This window comes from Seriola dumerili, unplaced genomic scaffold (genome assembly GCF_002260705.1).
Source record: "Seriola dumerili isolate Sdu_G_001 unplaced genomic scaffold, Sdu_1.0 BDQW01000449.1, whole genome shotgun sequence".
NCBI classification, from domain to species: domain Eukaryota; kingdom Metazoa; phylum Chordata; class Actinopteri; order Carangiformes; family Carangidae; genus Seriola; species Seriola dumerili.
This window is the reverse complement of record NW_019174704.1, coordinates 8293373-8309821: the sequence shown is the minus strand read 5'-3', so window position 1 is coordinate 8309821 and position 16449 is coordinate 8293373. Positions and strand designations below refer to the sequence as shown.

The following is a 16449-nucleotide window of genomic DNA, read 5'->3' as shown; positions in this document are numbered from 1 at the left end:
TGAAAGCCTCAACCCTTAACCCATAGAGTTGGCAGCATTTCTAAATTGCGTTGTAAAAATGATATAAGCATATGCGAACAAAAGGGCACGGTGAAAGAGTTGGTTACTTGGCACAGGATATGACCTTTGTCTTGTTTTGTAGATGCATTTTTGATTAACAGTAGTGGTCGTATGGAAGCCCTGAAAGGCAAGTGAAATTTTAGTTTTTGCGAGGATTGTTTTTCAATTTTTTTTTCATCTATATAATCAACCCCGAGAGGGAAGTGATTTTTTTTTTTTTTTAGAAGATTGCACCCCAAAATATCTTCTTCACTTGCCTCTTGGTCGTTGTTTTTTTTAGCGAGGATTTTTCTAAGTGTTTGCTTTTGTAATACTGATTTCGGCCACAAGAGGATGAAGTGCACCACTACCACAGTCTAAATCTTGACTAAAAGCCTTCATGTTTCCCTGTGGGTGATATTTAATTTCTCCATGCACTAACACAAGGTACATATAATGTGTGTTAGCAAGTTATGTACTACTGTTTCATCTCTTGCCTATAAATTTGTTCTGTTCCTGTTCACTCTCTCCATTGATTTCAGTCACCTGTGGTCTTTAATTCAAAAGCAAAATATGAATAATGGAAATTACATCAAACCAAAAAAACGACCCCTGAGAGGCAAATGAATAAATGTTATAGTTATAATAAAGGAGTCGCTTGCCTCTTGGGGGTGTAAAACCTAGAAAAATTATCCTTGCAAAGAAAAAAATTCACTTGCCTCTCAGGCCTTCCGTAGGTAAGTGCTCAGCTTACAGACAAACAAATTGCGTTATCTGTGACCATGTCATAATAACAGTCAACTTGTGTTTTGACAGTAAAATCCTTTTCATTTGAAGCTGTAGCAGTAGGAAATGTTTGGTTTGCATTAGCAGCAATTAAATGAATGTCGCCACAGACACCAAGTTCTTAATACTGCAAATATATAGATTGCAAATATATATATATTGCAATACTTTAATTAGTGGGTCATAGGCTCAATCAACATTTTATTACCTCATTCAGTGATAGATAGTGACTTAACAGACATTTATTTGAGATTGCCACTCTAAGATCACAAAAACTAAAACCAAGCTGGCTGTCGGACATAATGATTGTAGTATTTATTTTACGATGACAGTGCTGCACTAATTGTTATAACTGGAGTTACTGCTCACACTCACCTTTGTGCCTTCTGAAATATAATTCCATGTTCATTAAGAAGTGAATGAAGTGTTATGTTTAAAGACATTCTTTTCTTCTTCTTTTCTTAAAGTCAAAGGCCATATGAGTCAAAATAACATACATCTGATATCACTGATCTAGGGGAAGCACAAAATCCTCGTGTTACTACCCTGTGGTGCAAACGAAATAGCAATCCACTGATATGTGAGGTGATTAATTTTTGTTCATTAGCTCTACACAGTTGTTTACTTTGTTGACAAACCACATCCTGTGTAGGTCCACTGTGAAATTCACATCTATAGAAAATAGATATGCCTCTCGTTGGTTTCCACTGCCTGTGTGTAAGTTCAAACACATACATCAGACATGTATGAACACATCTCAGCCTCACGCTCAGCTGTTGCAACAACACAGGGCCTTGACATTACAATTAGTCTAGTTGTCCATGGGGTGATGGGAGCTTTCATTAGTTGCATTATGGGAGTGAGTTCGACAGGCCATGGCAAAAACAACATGTTCTACCTCATGGCACTGCCTCCTTCGCTCTGCGGTTGAAAACTTGTCCTTGATTTTGCCACAGATTAAATACAGCTCAATAAATCTGATGGCATCACAATTAGAATTTAGTTATAATGAAAACAGTTGCATTTTCTCTGAAAGCTCTACATATTTCTTAATTGAAAATGTATTTGAGGGTAGTCTACAGTGCTGAGTTTGTGGCAATTCACCTCTCACATTGAAGCACAGTTCATACAATAGGTAGGAATATTTACTAGGCATGCTGTGCTGAAAGCTATTATCATCCAACAACTGCCTGCTCTTGTGACCTTGAGAATCAATGTAATACAGTGTCAAAGGCCAATATCATACAATTTCAATTTTACAGGATATTTTTTTTATCTGCTATTAATGCTAGAATAACAAAGCTAGCCTGATTAAATTCTAATTTGTAATTGTCAGAGACTGAATGAATAACTTGCTGGATTTATGGTCCAAGGGAATCATGAAAAATGAGGCTCTTCTGTCCTTGCTGCTAAACAAACATTATCTAAATCTTGCTTTGGATTTGTCTCCTTCACCCAGTTGCTTTTCAGTTTTCACTATATTTTTTAATTCAATTTCTATGTGACCTTTGTTGTGCCTGCTGTCCTGTGCAGTACAGAGATATATGACAGATATCCTCAAAGATCGATTGGCGCCTGCACCTACTGTGTAATCTGACATGCACTGTGTGTCAGGTGGCTTCAGTGAGTTGATCACACAAACAATGGGTTAAGCTGTATCTGTCCCCCATCTCTATATATAGAGCAGATCACCAGTGGCAGGCCAAAGGATCTGTCAAGTGTGGAGATGAAAGAAGTCTCCAGTGCCAGAGGTGGGATGTGACATGTTGCAGCACTCTGGTCTTGAATCTCTGGCAGCCGCCCTTCCTCATCTCTCCCCCATCCCTCTCTTTCCCTCTTGTCTCTTCTTTCTGCCTCTGCAGTGTGTCTCGTAGATGACTTTGATAGTCAAGAGACACAGATAGGTAGACAGGTTTAAATCTGCTGTTTCACTTTAAGATTGAACTGGAGTGTCCATGGACTTAACGCCTCTCTTACTCTGATGCACATGCCATCTCTTCTTTGAATTAGTCCAGATTCACCTTGAGCCTTACCTTGTAGTTGCCAGCATCTGAATATATATGTAAAGGCTGTTTCACCCAAATTACAAAACACATATATTCTCACATACCGGCATCACAGTGGCATTACAGTGGTGTTACTTTGCTACATTGTTACATTGTTGGAATAAATTGGATCTGTTAACAATTTACAAGATAATTTCAGTTTATTACCACTTGGATCTTATTTGTAAAGTTTTGGTTAAAACAATATGATATATCGAGTTTGACTCAACTGAGAGTATCAGATAAGACCTGGAACTTTGTTGAGAACAATTATTCCGAACTATTGTACAGAGATTAAAGGCTTCTACTGTATGCTTACTTACATGACAGGACCTTAAGGAGTTTGCTCATTTTAATGAAGATATTTTGTTTTGTGTTTATCCATTTCAAGTACATGTTAGAGGACACCTAGTGAAAACTACAGGCAGAGAAAATGACCTGATGTTTGTCTGTTTTTGCTTTATTTTGCTCAAATATTCCATTGGGTGTTGCCATTGTTTTCTAGCCACATTATTTAAATCTTCCGTGGATGGTTGTAAGAATAATACTTTTTTGGGACGTCATATGATGCTGTGCAAGAGCTATTTTTCTTGCTATGAGGGATTTAAAACAAGGAGAATGTTTTATCAGCTGATATTCACGAGCCAGTTTCTCGGATCCAGGGGAACCGGAAGTATTCTACCAAATTGCAGTATTTTGTTATGCAAAGCAGTTTCAAAATGGTTTTAATATTCCAAAATCCACCTGTCATATTTTGGTATTTAAAGCATCCTCTCTGCCTGTCTGTTGAAAGAGAGGCTTTTGTATGACTCCAGACAATATGTTCTCTGTGTTTTTGCTGTGAAAAATGAGGTTGATATTCATTCAGAAATATTTGTCTTGTAATATTAAGTCCACCCAACCCACAGAGATTTAGGCTGTTCAGTCATAAATGTTGGTGTGTTTTCTCAAATGTGCTGCAGTAATTTAGCACTGTGCTCATGGGGTTTGGTTGTCCCTGAAACATAGTTGTTTGTTAGAAGCAAACATTCCTGAATGACAGCAATCATGCTGGTGGCTGGTGATTCACAGTCTGGTCATTAACGTTCATCTGGATCACTGTGGAGCCATCAAGAGAAAGATTGCTAATAGTGTGTCCATGCTCAGTTTGGACAGATGAAATGCTGCATTCATGTCAGTACCAATGATCTGGCTGCCCATAACTGCAGTAAATGTAATTTATGCCTGTTTTTGTTTGGAGGCTTGACTGATGCAGATATTTTGAATGTGACACTGTAAATCAACAATATTTGATCAACCTGACAACACAGCTGCAGGGCATGTTTGCTGTCTGAAAGGTTCTCTTTCAAAGTAGTGTTCATACAAGGGCTGAAGAAACACCCAGGAAGCACAGCTCCTTTTGAATTTATGCTTTATTGAATCCACAAGGAGAGTGTGTGACAAACAATTTGTCTGTGTGTGTTTTCTCTGTTAATATGAAAACTGAAGTGTCAGGGTGGATGTCATACATCATGGAACAGTGAGAGACACCATAAGAAACAATTTGACTATAACAGCCTAACCCTTACATAACCAAATAACTTCTGTATTGAGGTGAATGAACACCAACATGAATCAGTTGGTGTTGCAGGTATAATTAATAGGCTTAGTCTTGTCTGCATGAACTACAGCTGCACTGACTGACTCTGTGAGTGCTACAATGGCGTGGAGTGTGCGATTAAAAACCACTGGCTGCAGAGTATTAGGAATGAAGTACATATTTTCTCTGGAAATTAAATGCAAATAGAATGAATTGATCCCTGTTTTCTGAGGTTATCAAGTCACCAATTAAGCTGACATTAGGGAACTGCTATGCTGCTCTCCTACACTCAAATTTCCTGACTCTCTTGCTCCTGCAGTCCCTCTTAGTTTTCTCCTTTCTGCTTATTTTGCAAACAGATGGCACCCAATGTCTTCTGTGAAACGTTAGGCTAAAATAAAGCCCTCCTGCAGCCAGATGTATAATCTACATGTCCTTGACTTTTATTTGAAAGAGATCTCATCTTATCATTAAATATAGGTTACCATTTTAAAGCTTTGTCCCAGATCAAGAACTGCCTACCCGCAGATTTGCAAATCTGTAGACTTTAAGACTTAAAGTCTACATGTTACATTTCAAACATTCTATGGGATAGAAGTTTGGGATTAAATAGAAACATGAGTTACAGAACAGTTAGATATTTAATTTTACATTCTTCCTCAGATCTGTGTCTGTGAAGAGATTTCTGCTGGTCACTACCCAGGATTTGAATGTGGGTTGTTGTTTATGACTCTTATCTAGAGAGGGACAGAGGGAGGGAGGTTGGTGTGTGTGTGTGTTCATGCATGGCACAGAGAGGCCAGTATTCACATATTAGTGATAATCAGTCCTTTTGTTGTTACTTGTCCTATATAAGAAACAATCCAATATCATTAGACAGAGTCTTATTGTTACAAACTGCCACTTGCCACAATGAGCCAATGATTCAGGTACTTGTCAGGTTGAATCCCCTTGAGAATTGGAATGCTATAGAAAAGTAGCCACATCAGCCATTCATGGACTTTCCAGTACCGCCTTTCTTTTATGGATCGAGGTGTTCTGGAGACATTACGTGGAGGTTTGATCTTTAACAGTAGTTGGTCAATTTGTGGAATGGACATACCTATGTACCAAGGAGACTGATGCTTTTCAGAGTTAAACTAGAGTGAAGTGATAGATCTTGTAAATCCAAGGAGGACACTGTGCATATAGTCAAGTACACATCCCTCAATTATATCAAATCCAGGTAAAAGGGACCACACAGAAGGACCTTCCACACCCACTGAGGGTGTGCCTGCCTCAACAGCCCTTGTAACAAGCTCCAAAGTCTGACTTTGACATCTAAGTTGTACATTCTCCTCATATGGGTGAACCCTGGCCTTCCCCTGACCACGTTTTACCAGTGTTCCTTTTTGAAGACAGAAATAACATCCAAATTCTCCATTAAACTTTTTGAAGTTCTGTAGGAGCAGATGGGCAACAGAATCACTCACAAATATTAAAGCATACACTTTGCTGGTACCATGAACAGCAGTGGAAGTAACCCAATCAAAGCCACGCTCATGAAGATCAATGCAATCTTTTACAAATGGGTCGAGATAGATGTTCATCGGGGGCTTTCTAGTTCCAAACCACAATGCTGTTAACATGATGTGGTCTGATTTCAGATGGGGCAGAGGTTCGTTTAGAGTGCACAAAAGGGGCCATATAGACTCTGAAGAGGATTTGGATAAAGGTACACCATCACAGCAAAAGGTGATTGAAAAGTTGTGACAATCATTTCGAGGTGTTAAGGTTTTCCAGGCTTTCTTGTAGAGAAGACCATTACGTATCAATTGAGTCAGGATTTAATTTAGCCTGGTTATCACCTGTCAATTGCGATAATTTGTGCTGTGCAATAAGGTTTCATAGTTGTGCTTCAAGAGGGAGAACAATGAAAGTTTTCTGATTTTATGTTCTCCTTTGCATCCACCTCTTTACAGCAACTTCTGTAACTTTCACCTCTAGCTTCCATCAAGACAGTACAATCTCAACAAAAATGCTTGACAAGAATATAGTCCTTGTAATCACTTTGCTTTTGTAAAAGGGATATTTAGTGGTTGACACTGAGTGTTTACCCGTGACAGCATTTATGACTAAGTATGTTCTCGATTGCTTCCTCAGTCAATCGATGTTTTGATTTTAATGGTAGAAGGAGCAGCTCATGCTCTTTTCTTCTTTGTTCATGTAGTTCTTTCTCACTGTATTGTGACACTGTTCCTAGAGGTTGTACATGCCTTTTATTGCTGGGTGTTTTTTCAATTTCATTGCATATTTGTTCTTTGTCATGTTAATTATCCTCACAGATGTCACCATCACTTGATTCTTCTTGGCTTTCCGTTGTTTTCTGTTCACCATGGGAACTTACCTGTACAAAACAGATAAGAAAATAATTTCTAAATATGCATCTCTGATAAATCTAATTCCTTTAAGTCTTCACTTGTCCCATTCCAATTCCCACTCCAAAGACCAAATGAAATACTAATTGCCTATTCAATGTCAATGACAGAAGTTAAAGGGCCCAGTTCTTCTCAAATGTCATAGACTTTGAACAAACTCCAGAGATTTAAGCAATAAATGAATATAAACAGGCAATTTTCAACACTTTGTTGTTCTGGATTACTCATATATCAAGTCTTTTATTCGCTCCCTCACTCTGATCCACTTTGCTTTGTCATCCTTTAATCCTTTAATCTGGCTGTTGTTGCATATGGTATGCCAGCACGTGTCACAATATAAGTCCTTTTAAAATGAAGGGTTTCTGTCCAGTGAAACACTAAAGGGCTGTTAAATTGAAACAGTAACAGGAAGTGTTTAGTTTGTATTAATATTGAAATGCAGTAACAGGGCAAACGGGAGCAGATCAAAACGAGGCTTTGTACTAAAATATGACCAATTATACTTATCAAACAGAGGGAATTAGAAATTAATGCGTGCATCTAATACAAGCACGCACATCCCAAGAGACTTTCACAGGTGCCGGATCAAAATAAATAAATAAATAAATAGAAATAATAATACAATGTTTCAATCTACAGTGATCTTCGTCAAGCGCTGTCAAATCAAATTCGAAATGCCTAATTACATTTCTATTGCCACCTAGTGGAGAGAGATGTTTTACAAACTCTTAAAAAAAGAGAACATAAAGTATAACTTATCTTTAAATCAAAGAGTGGCCTATTAGCACAGCATACAGATAATTTCTCTGACTTATGCATATAGTACAAGCCCACCTCAAATAAAGGCCTGTTATCTTCTTCAGTTTAGATAAATAAAGGCCCTGGTCACTATTTGTGGATATATGGGATTTAGCCAAAAATACAAACCAAACTTAAAGCAGTTGCTTAATTTAGGATCAAGCTAAAGGTGTTCAAAGTTAATTGAATACCGTTATAAGCCATTGTGTCTCTTGTTCTCACCTGACAGGATGTCCATACAGGGCTGTCAATCACACTTGGATCCTGATCATCTTCTTACTCATCTGAAGTTCTGTTTTTTGCTGGGTTACAAAGTGATAAATATTTCCTTTGACAGAAAATATATTTCAGGATTCTAGGTAGTCAAATAAAAGATTTTAATATCATACAATATTCTGTCACATTTATGAGTAATAACAGGCACATTACATTCAACATACCATACATTAGGAATTAATTTGCAATGAAAATTCACCATACCTACAAGGATGCACTGCCATAATTAGCCAACAAACACAATACGGATGCACCACCTTGGTTATGTCCAACATGTGATATGGTGAAGCCTTCATTTTCTGTAGTTAATGTTGATTACTTTACCATTTTCTTTGATTCTTCCAATCACTGTCAATACCACTGTTATTTTACAGCTTACCCTTTTCACTGATGGTGAAAATTCCAGGACTGATTTTGAATTTCAACAGCAACACCCTAGATCTGACAACATAACATATTTTTGGCAGTATCTCTGATTCTCCTCACTTCAATGGATAACCCCATCCCGTGAGGTCTGCTTGGATCCCGGTCATCCTCTGATTGAATGACATTCTGGTGCTCCAAGCATATAATGCAACAAATTATTCCTCTTCCTATATCCTCCAAAGATATAGGATTGGGATTTGTCAAAATAATTCCTCATTATTTTTTGTGACATTTATAACCCTGACCAAAAACATTACACTACACAAAAATGCCCACATATTAGAGACGCATTCCACACACCTTCAAGACCACACTTCTTTGCTCATTATTTACGCCTGACTCTTACTTCATCTTTGATTTTGGAAAAGAGGAGTCATGCTGAAAGGAACAGGAATCCAAAACTCTTTAAATTGCCTCATACATGACAATTTAAAGACGATGTTAAAATGACTGTATGTCAACCGAAATAATTCTAAAAGAGTATTTTGGGCGGATAAATATAAAAGAAAAAAGATACACAGGTAATCCATGATTGTGAATCCCATGACTTTTATTACTTAATTTTATTACTTTACTGTTGCCAGCTGAAAACTGTGAATTTCTTCACGTTCAAAAATCATGAATGTTTTGGGTGCACAGTTGAAATGTACATTTTATTTTGAATATTTCACCACTTTATCTTGCTGTCAGACAGCCCTTTCCTTTGGAACTAAAGTTTGAGAGCCATTGAACCACTATATTCCTACACACAAGCACAACTATGCACTGTATTACTCTGCAGCTCAGCTGTTCAAGTCAGACAAACCTAAGTGTAGGTGCACTTGTTCATAGGAATACTGTAGTTCAACAGTTGAGAAAATGTAGTTCTAAAGGAAAGGGCTATTGGACGGCAAGACAAAGTGGTGAAAATATTCAACATAAAATGTACACTTCAACTGATATTAGCTTTTTACTGTGGGCATGTTCTTAAGTGACTAAAATACATATTTTTTTGTATGGCCCTGCAGCTCATCACTCTGTGCAGATGCTCCTGCTGCTTCACGAAACTGGCAGTGCACTGATCTGAATCTACTGCTGGTAATACACTGACTATAGATAAGTACCTCACACAACCTCACATCCAATAACTAGAACTATCACTTAAAGATTGGTGTTTTCCTTAAAAAAATGGCAAGTACATTCACCCTTTGGCTCTGCTTTAAAGCAGGACCAATACAGCAGATAACCCAAACTCTACCAGGATCTTTGGGTCTGGCCTTGAAAAACAAAAAGCAACAACGTGTACTTTGAACTTGTAAATGAAATGCAAGTCTTGTATTTGTGGCCTAATATAATGGATCAAAAATAATCTCTACTGGGATGCAGCACAAAGTCCATCAATTTCAAGGTCTTATGTCCTTACCTGTAAGTTATAAACCACAGCATCTGGCATACACTCACTTGTAGTTACTGGATTCTGATATTTTTAAGCTAAAATGAAAACTTGGCTGGGAACAAAAGAGAAAGGTAATAAAAGTATAAAATGTCAGTCAGTCAGTCCTGTCAGCTTAGAACTCTTCCTCAGATTTTCATTTTCATCAGGGTTCCTGTAATCAGGGTTTTGCTTCAAGTTTCCCTCCAAGTGTCCTGCTCTTACACATCCTTTCCCTCACCGCCTAATTGAAGGGCATCAATGACCTGTATATTAAATTGACATTATTAAATCTTTTTCAGTTATTTTTTCTCTTTTCTCTCTTTTTATCCAATTATACATCCCATATCAATATAAGAAACAGAAATAAATCACATTTAAATACAGTTCCTAAGTTCAATCAAAATAGTTTCTGGTATAGTGATTGTTGTGAGTTTTCTGTTAATGAGTGTGAATGGGTTAAATTCAGTTCAGTCCAGTTGTGTTCAGTTCAATTGTGTGTGTGTGTGTGTGTGTGTGTGTGTGTGTGTGTGTGTGTGTGTGAGAGAGACAGAGCTAGAAAGAGACAAACATCTGCAGTTTTCAAAGAGATAATTGAATCATTTTGCGAACACATTTTCCTCCACAGAATGCCTTTTTATCGAATTATTGTCAGCCTTTAGATTGATCTTTGCTAGAGATGACAAATGAATCACACACTAGTCGAGAGGTGGGTGATCAAATTTACTGACGAGGGTTCGCAGTAATAAAGAAGGGTCCGCAGGCCAAGTGAGAAATGCTGAGACTTGGAAACGGAGCGATTCATGAGCCTATAACTCAACACAGTGTCAGCGAGAAGGAGGAGGGAGGAGAAGAAGGATTGCAAAAGGGACAGGTGGATGAGAGGTTTGAGGATGATGGGCTCAAGCTGGTGTGAGGAGGAGGAGAAAAGAGAGGGCAGGGTTCATAATGCAGTTGCAAATGAAAAAACAAATCCTCCAGGCATCCTGCTGAGCCTAAACAATACATGAGAAAGGTCAGATACTGGTTGTGGTCAATGGCAGGATATTCTTTACCTTTACACAGAGTATGAACACTTGAAAAGTTGTCTGAAAAAAGTTCCAACCCCAAAAGATTTTATTTAAGTCTTTTAATGGATATTAACAGCCATAGTTCCTGTTGAAACAGGAGCTTTAGACCAGCCATTCTAACAATGTGAATTTGTCATGGAGCCTCCTCCCTCCATGACCCGAACTTTGGAAATACTGCTTCTGGCTTCAGATAATGCTTCTTTGGGTTTTGGTTTGTTCCATAGAGGGGGATGTTTGCTTGTTTTTTCATGTCCACAATATGTCTTGATTTGATATTTTGATTAATATTTATTTTTGCTGAGGTACATCCGGAGCACCAACTGACTGATTGTTGCCACCTGTGTGGAACTGACCATCATTACAGAGGCTTTCCTGATTGGCCATCGACAGCAGGTGACAGGAGGGTTAGTGCAGTGTGGACAGAGAGGACTTCTCCACAATTTAATTTTAGTTTTTTCTTTTCTCCTGCAGAAGTTCTGCTCTGATATACGTTCTTTGTCATTCTTTTGTGTGGCTGGCCTGAATAATATATAGTTTAACAACTCCTGCTGCTGGTCCCTACTTCCCACTCACACTACCAACCACCTTCAAAGTATGACAGAATTTAATTTGAAATTGTCAACACAATGTATATTTTACATATGAATGAGTAGTACAAGCTGTACAAGCAAAGAATAGGTTTGGCCACATTCTGTATTTTTCTTGCTTTCTTGCTATAAATTCCATGTGCAGACCTGAATCAAACAATTAAGTAATCCTGCTAACAAGTATGGTGTTTTTATCCAAAGCCTGTTTATTTTTACTCAATCCTACGAAGACTGCCCTGCTGCCCGAAATACACACTAGACCAGAGGTCACTAATAGGCAGACTGCGATCTTGGGATCACAGACCCACACATGGTGAGAGAAAACATCGGAGAAAAAACTAGGGAAAGAAAGAGAAAATTAGGTGTTTTAAGATGTTCAATTGTTAAGATGTGCTGAGACTGTTTATTACAAAAATGGGTGACTGTTGTTTAACTGACGGAATCGACCATAAAGAAGAATGGAAAATCAAAACGAAACTTAACTTCAATCACTGTTGTTCCACTGAGCCCACTAAGTGTGTCCTCTGTCAGTTATATCCAAGTGAAAGGGAGCATCATCTGTCCAAATTATCTTTGTCTGGATAACAAATCCTTTTGAATAGTTTCTCTTTAATCTGAATTTACAGTAGTTAGCATAGAAGTGTTTCAAAAACCATTTATTCTATTGCTGACTGCTAAATGTGACACATATTAGAAATTATTTTATGGAAAACCCTTAATCGGATACAGCCATATTACTGTCAGCTGAAATACAAACAGGAGAGAAATGGAAAGATATTCTCCTTGAAAGTCATTTGGTATTTATAAAATCTTGTCTCAGTTTCGCTCAGAAGGTGTAAATACGGTATATTGTGTACAGCTCATTATGATGAGTGAGGAGGAAGGCCCGGTTTCTCTTCATGTCAAACTGCTCATGAACACACCACCCACTGTGCAAATGTCAAATGACTTCCTGAGTGTTCAGCCCACATTAACATTATTCATCCTGACAGTCACGAGTCCTGTGAGAGAAAACTCCCTCCTCCTCTCCAGGTGGATTCAAATCAGATTGAGCGCTTGTGTTTGCTCCACACTGGAATGCAAATTGACAACACAGGGAGAGAAGCAGTTTAACAGAAATTAGGTATGGTTGGTGCTTAAATAGGTCAGCTGTAATTTACAGTTAAAAGGGCCATATTATTTTGAGGTTCACATTTAGATTTTACTCGAAAATGTTTACATACATTAATGTTCTTAAAACATATGAGATTTGCCCATTGCCATTATTGGATTAGAGATCTCACAGTCGATGCGATGGTCATTTCCAAATTTAATTTAGAAATGAATATAGAATGTTAATATTCTATGCCAGGTCAACAATAACGGTTGGTAATATCACTGTTTTATCCAGTCCACCCAAAATCATCTGTGTTGTGATTGAAAGCGAGCAGCACTGCAGTCATGTCCACTCTTCCTGTAAGTTTGACTTTGGTCTGTTTTGGACACTACTAAATTCTGCGTAAACCTAGACAAGTTCTTAGCACGTACACACTGCTGTTCATCATTGTGTATGCAGGTGGGGCACATTTAAAAACATTTCTATATGAAGACAACCCAATTCCTTATGGAGATGTGGATATCTTTAACCCTGTGATTAAGAATTATTTAGGAATAATCATGCATTCAAAATATCCTTCTCCCTCCGATATTATCATCAAACCTGATTGCAGGTTCATCATGTCAGCCTATCCTGTCAGTAAAGGCAGTTCCCTTACTGTCTCGGTGACCCCTGACCAAGGACAAATTCTTGTTGAGTTGCGTGACAAGACAGTGACGAGGCTGTGACTAAGTCTGGTGAACCAATGGGGAAACAGCTATGGTGATGATTGCAGTTATGATGGTGATGTCAGTGTGACACTGACATGTCACGGCTGTCCTCATTAAAAGCATCTGAATTCTAAGCAGACCTTACAGCTGGCTCTGCTGCCAGATCACATGATTAGTGAAGGGATGGATTAATTACATACAATCAGAAGTCACAGAAACACAGTGAGAGGTTCTGTTTTGTTAAGGTTTCAGAAAGGCTCTGAACGAGGGGATTTTTTTCCTACAAAGGCAAATGAAGGTCTGATTTTGTTGTGATTTATGTTTCAAGTTCAATGTTTTCATTTCAATTTGTGTCAGTAGCTTGTGTGTATGTGTGAAAGAGACAAAGGAGCCTTGTTTGAATGGTTCATACTATCTATCAATCATGATCAGAGACCATTTCAAGGTTGTCAGCTTCCTCTGATGTGATCACTTGTTCTATTGTTGTCATGTTGTCATTGTTGTAACATTTTGCCCCCCTCATGCATGTAAATGGGGTAGACACGATATTAATAACTCTTTTCAATATAATGCACTCCAGTACACCACCACCGCCCACTACGACCTCAGTAATCAACATAAAGTGAAGTTATCACCTTTCTGATCTGTCCTGTTTATCATTATGTCTCTTCTTGACCTCAGACAACAATGCCAATCTTTCACCTTCGAGGCTGTCCTGGGTCTCTCCAGCAGGATAGGGAGGACAAAAGTTTACCTCTGCCTTTCTGGGTTTTTTGACATCATAGGCAGGCTTACATCTATCTGCAGTTTTGTGCTTGAGAGAATTAATGCTCAGTTCTTGGGACCCCAAGTTTCTAAGCTTTGTCCTGTAGTTTGCCATCTTGTACTTAAGGCTTATTTTCCATCCGTAGAAACCACTTGAAGATCCTTGTTCTCTCAAACATGGATGTGCTTTGATTAAAGCTTCAGCAACAGATTCTATCTATCCATAGTTTGAAGGGTATGCCTTGAACTTGATGATTTGCTCAGCCAGACTTTCCAAGATGTCTGATTTAAGTTTGTGACTGGGGCTCAGAAGAACTCCATTTGATATGAAGGCCTGGTTTGCACTGTGAAGTTGCATCTCCACATCATATGGAAACTTTGGTATTTGGAATTCTGTGGGCCACTGTGATCGAGCACTTACTGAATCAGAGGAGGAGAGTAATATTGTGTCAGGAGATGAAAAAGATGCGTCATCCCCACTCTGGTTCATGTTGCCTTGGTTAAAGTCTGGAGCATCTGACAAGTGGATGATTTTCACTGTGCTCTTGCCTTGAATATCACTAATTTGGTTAAGGTTAACAAACTCATTATCAAAGTCACTGTCCATGTACTGGAGTCTAATGCCCCCCTCTATATCAAAATGATGTTTGATCTCGTTTGAAAGATCCTCCACAGACTTTGGCAAGCTCGATTCTATGGTCAGTTTTTCAGCATTGTTGGCACCAAGGATAATCTGCAGTTTTACTGGTGCAGCCATCATCAAAATGCTTCAGTCTAGAAAAGACAAAAATACAAGTATAAAGCCATTAAATACGTATACATTAAAAGCATTAAAATTGGAAAGTCAACAATCAGCTTTGATCAAATGTAAAACAAACTGGACATTGAAGCAAACAGTGGCCATATTCACAAAATCTTATCTTACCACTAGGGACCCTCTTAAATGCGGGTTACCTCGTGTGAGCCTCTCAAACAACTGCTATTTGTGAAAAAACAGTAACTCCTATCAGAAACATGACCAGACCATGACAGGCACAAGACCTTTGTGCACTGAGTATCTGGCTTTGGTTTTTTCTAGAACCAAAAATGTGGACACCGGAGCATGGTACAATGCGCCTGCAATGCTATTATTATTATGTGCCTGCAATGCTATTGCATTGCAGGCACGTAATAAAGATTTGAATAACAATAGTTTGAATGCCTCAACATGCTATATTTACTGTAAAATGATCAATCAGAGTGATAGTTAGAAGAAACAGACTATCTTTTTTTAAGTTATTCTTTCAGGCTTTTACCTTTATTACAATCATAGTGAGAAAAAAATATGGAGAAATTGGAAAATATCTTCAACATATGGCTTGCTCACTTGTATGATTGTATTCAACTTTGTTGTTGATCCACAATATAATATAACTACAGATTTAAACAGGATAATCAAATGCCTCATTTTCAATTTTACTTCATTAGAAAGTTCATTCAAAAGAGGTTCTCTTCATGGTCCACATCAACTCTGATAGTTTCTCAGTCTTCTTTGTGTTCACACTATAGTTCCTTACTTTACTATAGTTCCTTGACTGCTTTGGATTATGGGTAGTTTTCACTTGGAAAAAGATGTCTGCTGCTATATTTGTCTGTGACACACTGTGATGCTATCATTTAATAAAGATTAAATTCAACTGACTACAATAGGCCTACTTCTGCATTATGATTAACCTATGTGCTATCATTATATCATAAAGTGAGGTGTGTGTAAGAAAGAAGTGTAGTAGACGTTTACATGTACAATGACAAAATGTGGAGCGAACCTGCAGTGCTTTGTGTTCCCATTGCACAGGTTAAGCGCAATTACCTCACCACAACTGATCTATAAATCAATTTTCTGAAACCACTACCTGAAAAGATCTCTTGAACCATTTTCCTTCTATCCATGATTTATACTTGGACCATACAACTCTATTCATATTAATTATCTGATATGGTCAAGTGTAATCTTGAACTGGCTTGTCTCTCTACAGTGGTGCTGGGTGTGCCGACAACATACGGCCAGATGGAGATGAAAAGGGTTGTTGGAAACAATGCCACACTGCCCTGCCACCATCAATTCTTGGTGGGTGATGATCCCACTCTGGACATTGAATGGCTGCTTCTCAAGCCAACCAACAGACAGAGAGTGGTGAGTGTCTCTCGACGCAAGAGGTTTAATATATATTCAGGAAGGAATTAAATAAAATAAAATTAATTTTTGCCCACAAATCTACACTTAAAGCCTGACACATGAAAAACATCAGAAAATTCAAAGTTTTTGAAATTTAAGTCTTCATTGGACCTTTTGAAAAAATCAAAAAATGTTTTTTATGAAATCATTTGCATATATGATATTTTTTTTGTATCATATTTGATTCATCAGGAATTGATGGCAATTTATTGACCACAACAATGTTTAT

The 16449-nt window shown here is 38.0% G+C and overlaps 1 protein-coding gene across 1 annotated transcript in view; it reads left to right on the top strand.

The window, feature by feature from the left end:
• LOC111234569 (CXADR-like membrane protein) overlaps positions 1-16449 on the top strand; it is a 36879-nt gene that overhangs the window by 3757 nt on the left and 16673 nt on the right. Inside the window, exons 4-5 of the mRNA XM_022762718.1 lie at positions 2508-2576; positions 16021-16178. Of these exons, the coding sequence (XP_022618439.1) occupies positions 2508-2576; positions 16021-16178 (227 nt within the window). The remainder of the gene's footprint in view (positions 1-2507; positions 2577-16020; positions 16179-16449) is intronic.